Raw genomic sequence first — 16,173 nt, forward strand, 5'->3', positions numbered from 1 at the left:
GACTACTTCCAAAGCTACTATACTGTAAACAAATGTAGTAGTAAACAAACTACTTTTATTAACTAAATTATCCATTAAAATCACTGACCACTGAAAAATGTAGTTGTTTTTCAATAACATTGTTTATATGTGAAATTAACATTCCCCTTAAAACATGACATCCCATTCCACATATAGTTTGATTTTTCAATAATCACCACTGTCATTAAACATTTTTAATATATTAAAACAGTAAGAATTTATGTATCTCAGCTTCACATGATTTTGGTACCAGTAGGTAAGTACTCCATAATTTAAGTTGCACTAAGGAAGCTGCTGAAAACAGATTTTGAATATGGCTCTTGCCACCCCCCTGGCCAGTAATGGAAGAACAAGAAGGTTGGCTTAGTGTGGATCTAAGCACTCTTAAAAAAAAAAAAAATATATATATATATATATAAAACAGTCTGATGAAGATGTGCAGTATCACTCAGTTTGCTTGCTTGACATTTTCTGAACAAGAAAGTTCAGCCAATTAACTTCCTGTTCTATATGCTCTGATTTCTGACAATAGGGAATGAGAGAGGGGATAGCAAAACCTGATATTGTCAGAGAGTGCACCTGTGTTTAAGAAACATTTTTTTAAGACCACATATTCTAACAGGGAAATACAGTTTTACTAACCTTCTCTGAAGACTTAAGAATTTACATTTAATTCTTGAAGTTAATAGCACAGAAACAGCTCAGCAGAAACCTGTTTCACCTCACAATTATGAGCAAAGTTGGTACTTGAAATGCTTCCCCTTCCCACTTTATCTAGAAGTAACGATGAAGTCATGCCTTGCTACTCACACGTCAGGCAGAAAAGGCTTGTTTTACCAAAGCATTTTTAAAAGGTTAGTCTCCACAGGCAATTTAGCTGAACAGGTAGATTGCGCATTCCTTATGGATAGAGTTGAGGGATAGTATATTGATACTTAAGTTTTAAGCTATCATCACCCAGGCAAACATTTGTTTTCACCAGTATAGTTTGCTGTTAAACTGTTTCTGCCACTATTTTGAATTTCAGTTTAAGAAAATCCCACAACCAAAGCAATTTTGTCATTAGAAGACTAAATGCTTCTCCTATAATTACTCTGAAGCATTGAAAAGGATGCCAGTGCTATAATATTTAGAACATTGTGGTTCTGCAACAATTCTCAGCTCAAGGCAACCTGAGAACAGTTGTAAGTGACCTTCCATGACTTCGGAAAAAGTGCGTTAAATTTCTATACTCCTCCCAACTACACCCTCAGAATGCCAAGTAATACATTATGAAGAAAAAAAAAAAAAAACTAAGAAAACCTCCTGCATTTTTTCTAGTTTTATGGAAAATAGCTCAGTTCTTTGTACTTATCTTTTTACTGCAGATTCCATAGCTTGCAGCTTGTTTCTTTCAAGGTGTTTGCTGCAAATGAACATCCAGGGAAACACTGGATGTTATTTTAAAAAAAAAAAAAATCATGTAGCCACCATCCTTCAGTTCCTTTGACTTCCGCCCATGGTATTTATATTTGCCAGTTTGCTTGTATATACTGTGGCTATTTTAAACCCTTTTCACCTTGTTACCACCTACAGGCATCCCTGCTTGCTTAGTTACACAACTCACCAACTTCTGCTTCTACACATACTCACTATCAAATTAACACAAGCAAGGAGACCCACAGGTTACACGTTATCATGAAAATGCATTTTCTTTCATTCAACAACATAAGTGTAATATTCTAGGACTTCAGACTAAATACCTTCCCCTCCCTCAATAACTAGTACATGTGATAGAGATAATAGAAGACCATGAGTTCTATAAAGGTGAAGCAGATAATTTAGTTTTTCATAATACAGGAGTTGAAGAACATTAAATAAAAGTGTCCAGGAGTTTGAGAACATTAAATAAAAGTGTCTTATACAACAATTAAGACAATTTATTGCAGGCACATATTGAACATGTAAAAAATTTACACAGACTCAATAAAGACAAATTCAGGGAAGAAAATAAATCCATCAAGGATTATTAAATAAAGAAAAAAAAAATCCTACTTCTGGCTCAGGAAGACTTGATCTATGGATCACTGACTGGTGGGAAGAGTATCTGAGCATATTATTCTCGTATGCATCACCTGCAGTCAGCATCAGACAGGATCAGAAACACCTTTGTCTCATATTCATACAATCATAGAATGGTCTGGATTGGAAGGGACCTTAAAGATCATCTAGTTCCAACCCCCCTGCCATGGGCAGGGACATCCTCCACTAGATCTGGTTACCCAAAGCCCCATCCAACCTGGCCTGGAACACTTCCAGGAAGGGGGCATCCACAGCTTCTCTGGGCAACCTGTTCTAGCATTTCACCACCTCACAGTAAAGGATTCCTTCCTTGTGTTCAGTCTAAACCTACCCTTTTTCAGTTTAAATCCACTGCCCCTTGTCCTGTGACTACAGGCATGTCTTGGTAAAGTCTCTCGGTCTTTCTTGGGAAAGCTCCCTTTGTATATTGAAAGGCTGCTATAAGGTCTCCTCAGAGCCTTCTCTTCACCAGTCTGAACAACCCCAACTCTCAGCCCTCACAGGAGACATGTTCTAACCCTCTGATTATTTTCACAGCCTTCCTCTGGGCCCACTCTAATGGGTCCATATCTGCCTTCTACTGGGGACCCCAGAACTGAACACAGTACTATAGACAGGGTCTCACAAGAACAGAGAAGAAAGAGAATCACATTCCTCAACCTGCTGGCCTTGCTTCTTTTTATGCAGGCCAGTATACAATTGACTTTCTGTGCTGCAAGCACACATTGTCAGCTTATGCCCATTTTTTCCATCTACCAGTATCACCAAGTCTTTCTCCTCAGAGCTCTCAATCTATTCATCACCCATTCTATATTCATATATGAGATTGTCCTGACACAGATGCAGGACCTTGCACTTGGCTTTGCTGAACTTCATGAGGTTTGCATTGGCCCACTTCTCAAGCTTGTGAAGGTCCTTCTGGATGGCATCCCTTCCCTCAAGCATATCAGCTGCATCACTCAGTTTGGTGTCATCTGTAAACTTGCTGAGGGTGTGCTCAATCCCACCACGTCATTAATAAAGATAGTGAACAGTACTGGTCCCAGTAAAGACCTCTAAGGGACACCACTATCCATTTAGAGATTGAGCCACTGACAGGAACTCTTTGAATGTGGCCATAGAGCCAATTCCTTATCCATCAAATAATTCATCCATAAACCCCATATCTCTCCAAGGCTATTGTGCAGGACTGTGTACATAAGTCATGGTAGATAATATCAGCTGCTCTTCTCTTACCTACACCAGTCACTCCATCATAGAAGGCCGCTAGACTAGTCATGCACGATTTGCCCTTTGTGAAGTCACACTGGCTGTCTCTAATAACATCTCTGTCACCCATATGCTTTGACATAGCTTCCAGGAGGATCCATTCCATGATCTTACCAGGCACTGAGGAGAGGCTGACTGGTTGGTAATTTCCGGGGTCCTCCTTTTTACCCTTTTTACAAAATGGGTGTGATGTTCCCCTCTTTCCAGTCACTATTCCTGAATTACACGCATTTAATCTTATGTATCATTTTATTCCTGTTTAAAGAATTTGGTAGAATCTTTCAAACTCCTCTGCAAAGTTTGAGCAAGAATGATAACATCTAAATGTCTTCAGTCTTTGAAGAGCAAGTCATAAAACTAGTGACTATCACACAAGAGGAGATAATAAAGAAGGAAAGTGAAGAGAAAGCCTTGAAGACAGGCTGAAGGTGGATGCAGACAAATGAGAAAAGGCATGAGAACACAGGAGCAGACCTGGAGGTAATGACAAACTGCATAACTACTAATAGTAGCGCGATGAAAGTAGCTGGTCAAAGAGAAAAATGCTTTAGTAACTCACATTACTACAGAGTATTTAACAGAAGGGCAATGTTCATTATGTTTTCAAAGTGCCCCAATAAGAACACTTGGTATTGGACTTAATTGTCATTAATAACTGTTTTAGAGTCCACAGCACATCCCTGTAAAAGACTTAAAACTCTCCAGTTCCAGTATTGCCAGGCAACAGACTGTTCCACTGAACAGAAGTCATCCCTCCACGTTATTTTGGTGGATGAACTCCAAATTCCCCATAATTCACTTACCTTAAACAAAATGGCTTGAACTGGAGTTGCAAGGTGATGGAATTTGGTGACCTTTGCCTAAAGCAACTAACAAAGCTTGGACTAAGTGTACATAAAATACAAGTAATTTTTTTACAATTTTAAAAACAAAAGCATCTCATACACTTTTGCATGGGACAAACACCTTCATCATCATCTAACAAAATTACTTCAGGATGAATAATTAAGGTAGATACAAGTCTGATCTATTAATTTTTTTTCATAAGAAACAGGGAATTATTCTGAAAAGACATCATCTCCACAACCACCACTAGATTCCCCACTGTCAGCAAAAACAATGAACAAGTTCAAAAAAAAGCTTGCGACCTCTTCTGAAGGGTCCACTGAAAGAAATCCTACAGGCAGAACACACAACTTTTACAGGGAATCCATTAATACTCTGCACTTCATTACAATTTAACTGGTCTGTTTTATCTCACCACATATTTTTCAGCATCCACAAATGTTCACATTCCGTGCTATTCCTAAAACAAATACACCTCCAAGTCCAATGTGTTAGGGGGCAAAGAAACTTAGCCCACCAAAAGGAAATGGTTTTATGAACTATGTATTTTTCTTCGAGCTATCTAGTACTAAAACAAGTTCCTTCCACATAGTCACTTATGTTGTCAATTAACACACCCAGACAAATAAGAAGGCCTAAAAATAAGCTTTTAAAAGGTAAAGGATACCTTATTTTAAGAAAGGGACAAGGAGCAGGGGTGACAGAAATCCTTTGAACTTGCATCTACAGCTATCACAGCAGAAGCCTTGAAAAAAGGCAAGGGAACTGTGTAGTACCTGCTGGTCCCCAAGCTCATAGGGGCTAAATTCAGGAAGTCACCACCTATGAACATTAAAGGCTATCCCGTTCCACAGGGAATCATGTATAAAAACAACAATTCACATAGCACAGAAGAAATGCAGTTTACTTTGTACAGAACTAGCTTGCTTAAAGGCCACGACAGGTACTGATCTCATAGCAAAGCAGGTATTTGTAGATCCCTGCATGTTCAAGTAAATATGGTTGCTTTTATGTAGTCCATTGTTTGATTAGCTCTTAAAAGCAATTAAATAATTGCTTAAAGATCTGTTTTTAAGGCTTAAATAGTTTCTATCTTCTCATCCAGCTTTCTTCTGTACATTTAATTACTCCTTTGACTGACACTCTGTACATTATCTCAGCAAAACTGTACAGAATCACAGAGTACTGGAAGGGACCTCTGGAGCTCATCTGGTCCAAACCTCTGCTCAACCAGGGCCACTTAGAGCAGGTTGTCCAGAACCATGTGAGTATCTCCAAAGATGGAAAGTCCACAACCTCTCTGGGCAACCTGTGTCAGTGCTCAGTCACTCTCATTTTCCTCTACATCATTGATATTGAATGAGTTTTCCCTCAGGCCAGAAAGTGAAAAGATATGAGAACTTCTCCACTTTGCCCTGCTTACTGACCACAGGCAACATACAACCTAAATGGTGGCACTTATCAAGAGTAATGTTTGAATTTTTATCTAAAAAACACAACAAACCCAAAGACACTTACTCATCTTGCTTGGTTTACAGTAGAGCCTATACACCTTGGGACCAAAGACTTCAGTAACAGAGGTTATAAAAACCAGACCAAAATATAATGTTTAGTTGAAGATTTTAATATTTTTCTTCCCAAGGTCAAATTTGTCACTTCTAGAATTTAGAATCCATTTGACAAAAAAAACCTCTACAGCTAAACATTTCCATAAAAATTTTAAGCTACAAATTTCTATATTTGCAGTTAATTATTTAGAGTTCTATTTCACTTACTACTGAAAAACTAAGACAAAGGTATCTAAATTACCCCATTGTAGAAATAACTAGGAAAACCAATTTTCATGGAACAGAAATACGACACAAATAAAACAACAGTTATGTCTAATACTTATTGTGATTTATTTTTTTTCCTGAAACTCAGCTGGCTTGATCAGTTGGGTTTGCTTGAAGGACAGAGTGACATTTTTTTTTTCCCCCTAACAAAGTTAGACCACCTGAATCAGTGCATGGGATTAATCCTTCACTCTTTTCCCTGACACTTTCTGGACATCCTCCATACAGCTCATTTCTAACACTTACTTCTTACTACTCATTTGCAGCAAATAATCTACTTCTGGAGAGTTCAATTAGGGTACAAAAGAATTCACACCAACAAGCTCAAGTACTGCAGAAAGAGAATGGAAATACCAGTCTACAGATGTTGAGGTAACCAAGTAGTTTATTATTTTTTTACAGGCTTCCTGTAACAATATTCGCAAAAAACATTTCAAATAAAACCCAGCAAATCTGAGCAAGTTAATAGCCCTGATCAAGACAGCTTACTCCTTGTAAGAGGCAAGCAAAGTTTAGATTTTAGCATGTTTGCAATTTGCTATTTCACAACCATTCTTTCCTTGAATACTTAATATAGCATTAAGGACTGCACATCATGCTTTTCACTTTCCTTTCTATATTTCCAAGTCTCCCATTCCCAGAGTGTAGCATCAGGAAGTTTCACAGCAGAAAAGCCGAAATAAATAAAAGAAAGAAATTGTAACTAAGCTCTTGCATTCTCAAAGTTTGTTCTTTCTCCATAACCTCAAGCCTTGAGAAAGGGAACTAGTACCTTATATATGAAGGAATGGAGAAAAGGTCAGAGGATTCACTGCTGCTAGCATAAAAGTGCTACGGAAACAGCCATAAGGCCTACCTGGGGAAAAAAACAATCAACCAAAAAAAACCCCAAAACAACCACACAAACCAAAAAAGCAGTGGAGGGGAATTCAATGGTCACAAAGCTTACATTAGTTAACATATGAACCCTGTATGACTAAGGCTTGACTTCTCCAGAACCATGTGTGTGACTCATTCCCCTTCTTTCACCCTCAGTTCCAAATCTCAATCCCTTTGTTTTCCAAAGGACATCACATGTGAGCAGAGGTGCAGTCAAGATAACTGAGCAAGATGATGTTCAGAATGTCTTGTTCTAATAGCTATTAGTGTGTATTAAACAGCTGTACACCATTAGTAAGCAGGAAAAAAACCTGCATGCAGCAAGATTCTTCTTGCATCCCCAAATCTAGGCTGTTCCCAAAGCAGGCTTCCTATGAAGGGTCACCTACCAAAGTAGGAACTTCTGTCTAACAACAGCAGTCAACCAGCACCTTCCCATCAAGAGAAAAGTTTTCCAAGGCATTGGAATGCAAGATATTGTAGCAGCTGGTCAGCTCCAGCTAACTGAAACTTCTTTTTGAACTATTACAGCTAAACACAAGGTCAAGATTTTAATTCTGACTACCCAGATTAACATTTCTGTAACACTCCTTAAGTAAGCCAGGTTTAGTGTATCCAACCCAGCTCTTAGTATTTCAACGTGCCATCCTGTGCTGAAGAGTACCATAGCAGATAAAATTTTCCCAACAGCAAATTTCCTATTATCAAACTATGTTTAGTCTCCTCAAAAACATCTCAAAGGGAAAAATCCTTTGCCCAGTTAAACATTTCTCATCTTACCATGATTATAAAACAAAAACAAAACCAAACAAAATGAAACAGATCAAGAGTCAATATGATACTAGCATTTGTTTATGTGGACCAGACAGTAGTAAACATAGTTTTTTAGTATAAAACTGTAAGAAAAAAACCTCATGTCTATAGCCAGGTTGCTGTCAAGACAAGAGTTTATTCTACCTACTACAATAGAAAAACTTTTACTTGTATGCAATAAAACTAAGCTCATGTAAGCAGTTACTAAACTGGCAGAGAGAACCCCTAAATCAAGTTTTATCTGAAACATTAAAAGTTTGCAAATTTTGCATATAGAGTTGCCCTTGTGGGACACTGCAGAGACCTTGCACAGAATTTACTTTAGAACTAAGCTCTGTTATCCAGCCTAAAGCCTTTTAATAGCTCCTTTCCCAACTATTAGACTAGCACAGAGTTCATCAGCAAGTACCGAGGTACAGTTACCAGTTGTTTTTATTCTTCTAAAAAGGCAAGTCACAGGAGCTATCCTGTGCTCAAGCATACCTTATTCCAATCTCTTTGCAGAACTCAAACTTTTAAGGGAACAACGTTAGGAGCTAGTACAGAATACAAGAAATAGTTCCATACAAATGCAGGCCATGACACAAGATATCTCGGTTCACGTACTGTCACTTTTCTCATCCTACAATCCCCATGCAAAGATTAGGAATACTGCCTGCTTAGAAAAAACTTTTTGTTGGTTTTTTTTTTGTTTTGGTTTGGGTTTTTGTTGTTTGTTGTTGTTGTTTTTTTTTTAAACATATCAAAGCCCTACAATCAAGTCTCACGTTCAACCCAGAAACCTACAAGTCTTTAATAAGATGGAGAACAGGATTATTTAAGGATAGTTCATCAAACAGTTCCATTTCAACTGATGCAACTGGTAATATTAGCTCAATATTTAGGAGAAGAGTCAGCTACTTTAAAAATCTGAATTTTAGTGGTAAGTATAAGGTGTTTCCTCTTTAACATTTATTACAGAAAATCCTTAAAAAAAGTACTAATTTAAAAAACTGTCTGGTATTCTTGCAATAGTGGGGAAAAAATCCAACAAAAAAAACAAAAAAAACCCCCCATCAAAACAAAAGAAACTCAAAACTTTGTCAGACTACTCACCCGCAACACTGGTAATGGTAACAGGAACTCCTTGAACTTGAACACCTGCAGCACCCAGGTTGGCAACACTTACTGTTTGAAGATTAGGTACTGAAGCAAGCTGGGCGGCGTTCAGAGTGATGGGGGTACCAGCAACGGCCACTGGCGCAATCTGGGCAATGGTTGTGCCACCACTTGAAGACACAGGGGTAATGGTTAGTTGTTGGGGTAACCCAGCATTTTGAACTTGAAGATTTGAAAGGCTCTGCAGATTCTGAACCTGTACAGTTTGCCAGCTGATCTGCCCTGATGGTGTTAAAGTTGGAGCCCTGATGAGCACCTGAGTTGGACTCACTGCCTGCAGCTGGACGTTCTGCAAAGGCTGCTGCTGGATGGTCTGTATAGTCTGCCCTGACTGGAGCTGAAAGGACTGAGGAGGAATGGCCTGAATAATCTGCTGCTGAGGCTGCTGGATCTGTATCTGCTGCAGAATAGGCTGACCTACGATTTGGACCTGCTGAAGGGAACCCGACTGATCCTGGACATTCTGTAGTCCATTGGACTGAAGCTGACTGGAGCTCTGGGCTTCAGAGTCCGTGGCAGTCGTTTGAGGTTCTTCAGTTGTCTGCTCTGAACTGCTGCCTGCTGTGCTTGTGTACTGGCCTGTTTCTGCAGAGCTTACTAGCGTGTCACTGCTAGTTAGAGATGTTGAGGCAGTGGTCGTAGAGGTGGAAGACGAGGAAGGAGACTCTGGCATTGTACTAACAGAGGCAGAAGTGACAGGCGTAGATGCTAGCTGATTTCCGTTGGAAACTCCACTCTCAGTAGACTGGCCAACTTGACCCGAACCTCCTCCAGCTGCCACGTTGTTTATCACAGGTAATGCCAGGGTTACCCCACCAATGTTTATAGGTAACGTTGTTACAACTTGTGCCTGAGTACCAGGAATAGTTTGCAGTTGCAGTGGTATGGAAACACCAGGCCTGATTTGGACTGGAACTGTCTGATTTGCTAGGTTTTGAGCAATAACATTCCCCGAAGCTGTCCTATTTGCAGTTGTGAGGATAGCTTGATTATTCCCTGCAGGAATAAGCTGAATTTGACCCTGTATGTCTTGTAGACCAGCAGTATTAGATGGATTGATTTGAAGTTGTTGACCTTCTGTTGTCTGAATCTGTGGGATCACTTGGTATTGGACACTACCACTTGGATTTTGTACTTGAATGACTTGGAATTGTCCAGGCGTTGTTGCAGAAGAGTTGCCCGATTTGGTTTTTGAAGGAGATGTACTTCCATTGTTACTGCTGGAGGGACTTGCTGCACTCGAGGCAACAGAAGATCCTTGTTGAGCAACATTATTTTCTTTTGAAGCAGAAGGAGCAGCAGCAACAAGCTGCCAAGCGTTTCCAGCAAGCTGAGTTGTTACCAGTTCTAACTGCTGTGGCTGATTCTGAAGCTGCACCAAACCTTGATTTGGGTCTATAATAATCTGCTGCTGTCCAGTTCCTTGATTCTCACCAGGAGTTCCTATTTTGCTGCAAGTGGCTGCTAGCAAAGCAAGAGGTGAAGGCTGAGAATCCTATCCATAAAGAGAGAAAACAGAACAGATTCAGGAGAAGAGCACAAGTATGAACCATCAGAAGTAAGTATTAAGGTTTACACAGGAAGCAGAAAAAAATGAGAGTGCTTCTGCATAGAGACCAATGATACAGCTCTGAATAAGGAAGTATGTATTTCTGTAAATAATCTTTAAACATAAAGCTCCCAATTATCAATGAATATGTGACAGCCAGGACCTCAATTGCATCCTCAATCAAGTCTCTTTTACCTCTAAAATAAAGAAAAAATTTAAAAGTACTTCTACTACACAGAAAGCAGCTGATCACTGCAAAATGCAATCAAAAAAACATGTCCAGGCAGTAAAAATATTGCACCCAACCAACTATGTTTCATCCAACCCAAAGAAAGATGCCCTGAGCAGGAAATGCTGTTAGCTGAACATTTCATTTAAAATGCTAATAGTTTGGGCACTTCCCTATTCGGGGGTGTGTTCTTTACCTGTGAGCCTCCAGTTTTCCCTTTTTTATTATTATTGTTGTTATTCTCTGCCTCGGGAGATTTCTCTCCCTCTGTGGGCATAGTTTCTTCCTTCTTTTGATCTGCAAAAAATATCAAGTGTAACAGGTTAATTATTCACCTTCATTTATACAATAACAAAACCTACAAGCATATCCTTTTCGGTTCCCAGCTTGTCGCCTTTACCTCTTCATAAAAACAACAGTGCAAATCATTATTATTACAAAAGGACGAGTCCTAAGAAACGTGGTTTGAAACCCAACCCATGGGGGCTGGAGAGTTAACACCCAGAAAGGGGAGGTTTGGTTTCCTCTCCCAGAGACAGCAGGAAAAAACCACCCACAACCCTCCTCCTCCTCCTGCCCCCTAAAGCATCGACGGCCACTGAGTGGCCGTCGATGCTTTAGGGGGCAGGAGGAGGGTTGTGCATGGGAGGGAAAGAGGGAGGAAAAGAGGAATGAAGGAGGGAGGGATGTGCACAGGAGGGAGGGTTAGCGAAGAAAGGGGGAATGGAGGAGGGAGGTACGGAGGAGGCAAGTCGGAGGGGCAGGCAGGGGAGGAAGAGAAGAAAGGGGGCATAAGAGGAAGCAGCACGGATGGGTGGATGGGCAGCAAGAGAAGAGCGGGGTAAGAAGGGGGAGAAGCAGGGAAGAAAAGGGGGAACCCGGGAGGGCGGGATAGAGGGGGGATGAAGGGTGGAGGGAGGAGCGGAGGGAGGGAGGGGTGTGCACAGGAGGGAGAGAGGGAGGGGGTTACATACCGCTCATCCCGCATTAATGCCCCGCTGAGGCGCCGCTCTAGGGGGGAGGAGAAGGAGGAGGAGGAGGCGGAGGGTGGGGTGGGGGTAGCGGGGAGAAGGCCGGTCGCAGCCGGAGCTGGGAGGAGCGGGACGGCCTATTTTTCCACGAATGGCCGCCGCTGGGCTGTGGCGTAGCTGCCTGTCTCTCCGCCCGCCGCCGCCGCCGGCCTCAGCCCGCCGCCTTGAGTGACAGCTACGGGCCGGCCGGGCGGCGAGGGGGAGGGCGGGCGAGCGCCGGCGGGGGCGGGGCCCGCCGGGGCCCAACTGACGCCCACTGAGCAGGAAACCGAGCCCAGCCGCCAGCCTCTCGGCCGCCCCTCTCCGCCCCAGCCCGGCTCCCCACGCCGGAGGCAGAGGAGGCGGGTCGGGGGCGGGACGCGGCGCCCCGTGAGCCCGGCCCCGGCAGGCAGCGGGGCAGGCGAAGGGTCCTCGTCTTCCTCCTCCTCCTCCTCCTCCTCCTCTTCGTCTTCTGGCCGCGCGTGCCGGGCGAGAGGGGGCGTGGCTGCCGAGGCGCGCGCGCTTCGGGGCGGGGGCGGCGGCTGCTCTCGGTGCGGGCGGACGGGCCCGGCTCCCGCGCTCGTGCCGCTCTTGACAGCGCGAGGGGAGGGCAGGCGAAGGGCGGGGCCCGGCCGCCGCGGGGCGGGGCCTGGTCGAGCCGTAGCCCTCGGATTGCCCGCCGCCCGCCGCGGCTCGGGCGCTAATTGACAGTGCGCGCGCGCCAGCCGCCAGCAAATCCGGCGAGGGGCGGGCGGGGCCGCGCGTGACATTGGCCAACCCGGTGGCACTTGCCCGCCTCGCGCGCTCGTAACTGACAGCGCGCGGGAAGCCGCTCCGCAGCTTTCCCCTGAGGCGCGGCCCCCTCCCTCCGCGCCGTACCCCGCTGGCGAGCCCCCACCACCCCGCTCCTTCCCTGGCCTGCCCGGGTAGGGAAGGAGGAGGACAGACCCCCATGGTTTCCATATTGAAGCCAGGGCGTATTTCGCCCCGCTACTCCTTTGTAACAGCCTCGCGAGCCAGCCCTCTGCCTGCGCGCCCCGCTCAGAGGGAGGCGGGGGAAGGGCGGCGCTGGGATTTCTTCCACACCTGCTGGGGATATTTCCCTCAGCCGGGGTCGAGGGGGCGGGAGCTGGCCTTCTCCCTTCCCATTGGCTCAGCCGCCGCGGCGGGCGCGCGCGGCACGCCGGGATACGTAGTTCTGGGCAGGAGCAGCTGCGCGGGCTCCGGGCGGCGCAGGCGCAGAGAGGGTGGTGGGCGTTGGGGCGGGGGCAGCTCTCCCGGGCAGGTGCCGTTCGGCGCCGTCAGCCGCTGGCGCGGCCGAGTAGGCCGGGCGCGGGGAGCGGGGCGTCGGGTCGGGTCAGGTCAGCTCAGTGCTTTGCCTGGTCTCGCTGCAGGCACACAGAGCGGGAATCAGCCCCCAGAAGTCTGGGGTGGGCCAGGCTGGTCGTTGCTGCATTAAAACCGGATAATTACGGCTGCGCTGTTGGTTTCCTCTGGTTCTTGTACCTCCGGTTCTGCTCCCTGTGGGAGCAGGCCCTGGTGTGCGCGCGAGTGGGCCGGTGGTGGTGTCCGCTCTCCTCGGCTGGTTTGGAATGACTGCTGGCTGAGCCAAAAGTGTGGCTGTGCTGCGAGAAATGGTGGATATGCAAAAACTGGCAGCGTGGCAAAGCCTGTTAACCCCATTTGAATTTGGAAGAAGTTGGATTGTAGTGGTACACGTGTACTGATCTGTCAGTTCAAATTTTGTATACTGAGTGCCCAAGTTCTTTGCAAAGCAATACAGAGCACCTACTAACCACACATCAGTGACGCAAGTGCCAAAGAATTTCTTTACCAGCTGTTCAATAGTTTCATGCTTCAAAGGGACGAGGATGCCCTCAGTCTCCATCCCGGGCCTCCAGCATACTCTCTGGAATGAAGGAAATGTAGAAATACCAAGCTTGTCCATTGCAGAAAATGATCAGAAATAAACATGGTACAGGCATTGTATGCAGTCAGAACACAGAAGTCACGAGTAGATGCATCAGAAAATGACTACAAATGCCGAATAAATTGCATTTGGATAAGCAAATGGTGATATCTTACAGCTCAGCCCGATCTCAGTGCCTTCTCCTAGGCGGTGCTGGGGAGCAGAAAGAGCGGGGCTGCCGCTGGGAGGGAGCCGGCAGCCGAGGCGAGCCCAGCCCAGCATGGCAGTGCCCTCGTGGGCAGGGACACGTCCCCCACGTCCGAGCAGGGCAGGAGACAGGGCCACCTCCACCACAGGGCTGGGTCTGGGGTTGAGGCTGAGCTCTGGTGGAGCTGCGGCCCTGGGGCAGTGGATGGGGGTCCTGGGCGCCTCAGGGCACTGAGAGGTGCGGTACGAAGCACCTCCGGAATGAGAGGGTGCATGAAAAATGGGCAAATGTATCAGCAAGGGCGTTCTTTCTGTCAGACTCTGGTGTGTTAAGTCCTATGGAAGCTTTTAAACTTTCCCTGGATTCCCATCTGTGGCTGTAGGTATAGTGCTTTTGAAAATTTGGCTCTAAGGTGCAAAGACTAAAAGCTCTTCCTCAACTCAGGGAGCGATTGAAGCGACATATAAAAGATGGTGGTGGTGTAGGTGGTTTCAATAGGGGCATCATGATTTTTATATATTTTTGCCATCCACAGTTAACTCCTATACCACCTACTCTTTCCCAAATTCCAAATGTCACTCTTGTTCAAATTCTTTTTGCCAACTTAAGCTTTCTGAGCCTTTTCTTTGAGCATTGTTCCCACATGGACCAGTACCTACCCTCTGCACCCTGATACTGGTTGATTTCTGCAGTCTCTCATAGAAGTCAGCAGAACTCACCTGTTGAGTTACACAGAAGCAGGATTAGGTCTGAGGATGTATATTTGTTGACATAGCAGTCTCAACTGCTGTTGGAATGGATGAAAGAAAAATATCAAAAATAGGGAAAAATCAAGCAAAAATTTCAGGCTCAGAACTTTAAAAGTGTGTTGACACCCAGAAAGAGAGCACAGCATGGAAACATGTGGATGAGCAGAGACCCACTGAAATGCAAGGTTCCTGGCAAGATGCAGCTCAGGCGTAGTATCACATGAGGGTGGCTGGTTTGCACAACAGCCCCAACTAGGAAAATACACTTAGTGCTGAGTCTCTACTGCTTGGCGTCTCTCATAGTGTACATGTATTTTGTTTAATTATGAATAGTTTAGCTCCTTGTTTTTAATATTTCAGTTATCATCCATATGTGCAGTTTTCTGTCTCTCTTGTTTATCAGTCTTCTACATTTTGTTTCTGGTTTTCTAATCTTTTGATGACATTCCTTAGTACCGTGATTTCCTTTTCTTTATTTTCTGCACCTTTTTCCCCTGTGAAGTTACTTCCATGGATCTTGCTTTTCCCATTATTTTTTGCTACTTTCTTTCCTGATTCTAACACCCACTCTTTTCTCCACCTCAGAAAAACTTTCACCCAAATTCCCCACCTGTGTTTTACATTTCTTCTTTTTTTTTTTTTTTTTTTTTTTTTTTTTTAAGCTCCCAAACTATCTTGTATCTTCTTTTATGTCACTTCTGGCTTGCTCTCTAAACTATCCTTAGTGTTCATTGATTTTTTTCACCTAAAACACATTGACTGAGATTTTTGAACATATTTAGGCATTGCTCTACAGAGCACAGTGAGGCTTGCAATTCTGAACAGAGCAACACCTAAATATCTTTACAAACAACAAAAAAAACCAAACAAAAAAAAGAAGGGGGCGTGAAGGGGGAGGGAGAGACAGCTGGCTGCGTGCTCCAGTTTCATTGGTTACCCTCTCTACTATCTGCCAGCACTTACATGGGTAGCATTTGGACAGGGAGAGCTGAGAGGCCAGCAGCTGTAAACAGCAGAGACAGGAATGAGACGGTGACTTCACAAAACTGTAAATCCGCTTGTAGGGTAGCTGGTATTATATTAAAAATGCTGCAGCTCTTAGACACAAGGTGCTGAATTAGTGTAAGACCACTCTGATTGAAGGTGGGGGTGGGGTGAGAATGTATAAATAAATAAATAAAGGAATAATTTTTGTCTGGCAGGATTACGCAAGATCAGGTATCAGATACCCACATTTCTGAATGAACCTTCTTTGCCAGCCCAAAGACTCTTTTGCCAATTGCTTCACCCTTCCTTTCTGTTCTTGATGCTGCTTTGTCGTGGTACCCAAGTATTTCCAGGGAATCACTTTCCTTGTGTATATGCAGGTTTGTGTGCATATTTTTCTTGTTTTATTTGAGTCCTTGCTGGAATCCTGTGTTTTGTGGTAAACTGTCTTGGCTCCAACAACTGTGGCTTCGAAGAATTTGGTGATGACATAGCGTTACTGATCGGACAGTGCCTGGACCAGAGCCACAGTGGAAATCGTGTACTTGGCAAGCACACTCGCTAGGCGTTGTTCCACATGATCCCAAGTGGACCGAGTCAGAGGTATTTGACCTGCTTGGATTCTGTGGAAAACATCTATCAAAAACACC

General features: G+C 44.2%; 1 protein-coding gene across 2 annotated transcripts in view; it reads right to left on the minus strand.

The window, feature by feature from the left end:
- Nucleotides 1–12,268, minus strand: part of SP4 (Sp4 transcription factor) — a 34,031-nt gene extending 21,763 nt beyond the window's left edge. The window contains exons 1-3 of one of the 2 annotated variants that reach the window (XM_075746034.1): nt 11,635–12,268; nt 10,857–10,957; nt 8,820–10,377 (exon numbers count right to left, since the gene is read on the minus strand). In XM_075746034.1, coding sequence (XP_075602149.1) covers nt 8,820–10,377; nt 10,857–10,957; nt 11,635–11,641 — 1,666 coding nt within the window. In that variant the 5' untranslated portion in view covers nt 11,642–12,268. Of the gene's footprint in view, nt 1–8,819; nt 10,378–10,856; nt 10,958–11,060; nt 11,208–11,634 lie in introns of those variants that run through there. The other variant, XM_075746035.1, reaches the window with a different exon arrangement.
- Between the last annotated feature and the right edge of the window lie 3,905 nt (nt 12,269–16,173).

The sequence above is a fragment of the Balearica regulorum genome, chromosome 2, assembly GCF_011004875.1.
Source record: "Balearica regulorum gibbericeps isolate bBalReg1 chromosome 2, bBalReg1.pri, whole genome shotgun sequence".
Taxonomy (NCBI): Eukaryota; Metazoa; Chordata; class Aves; order Gruiformes; family Gruidae; genus Balearica; species Balearica regulorum.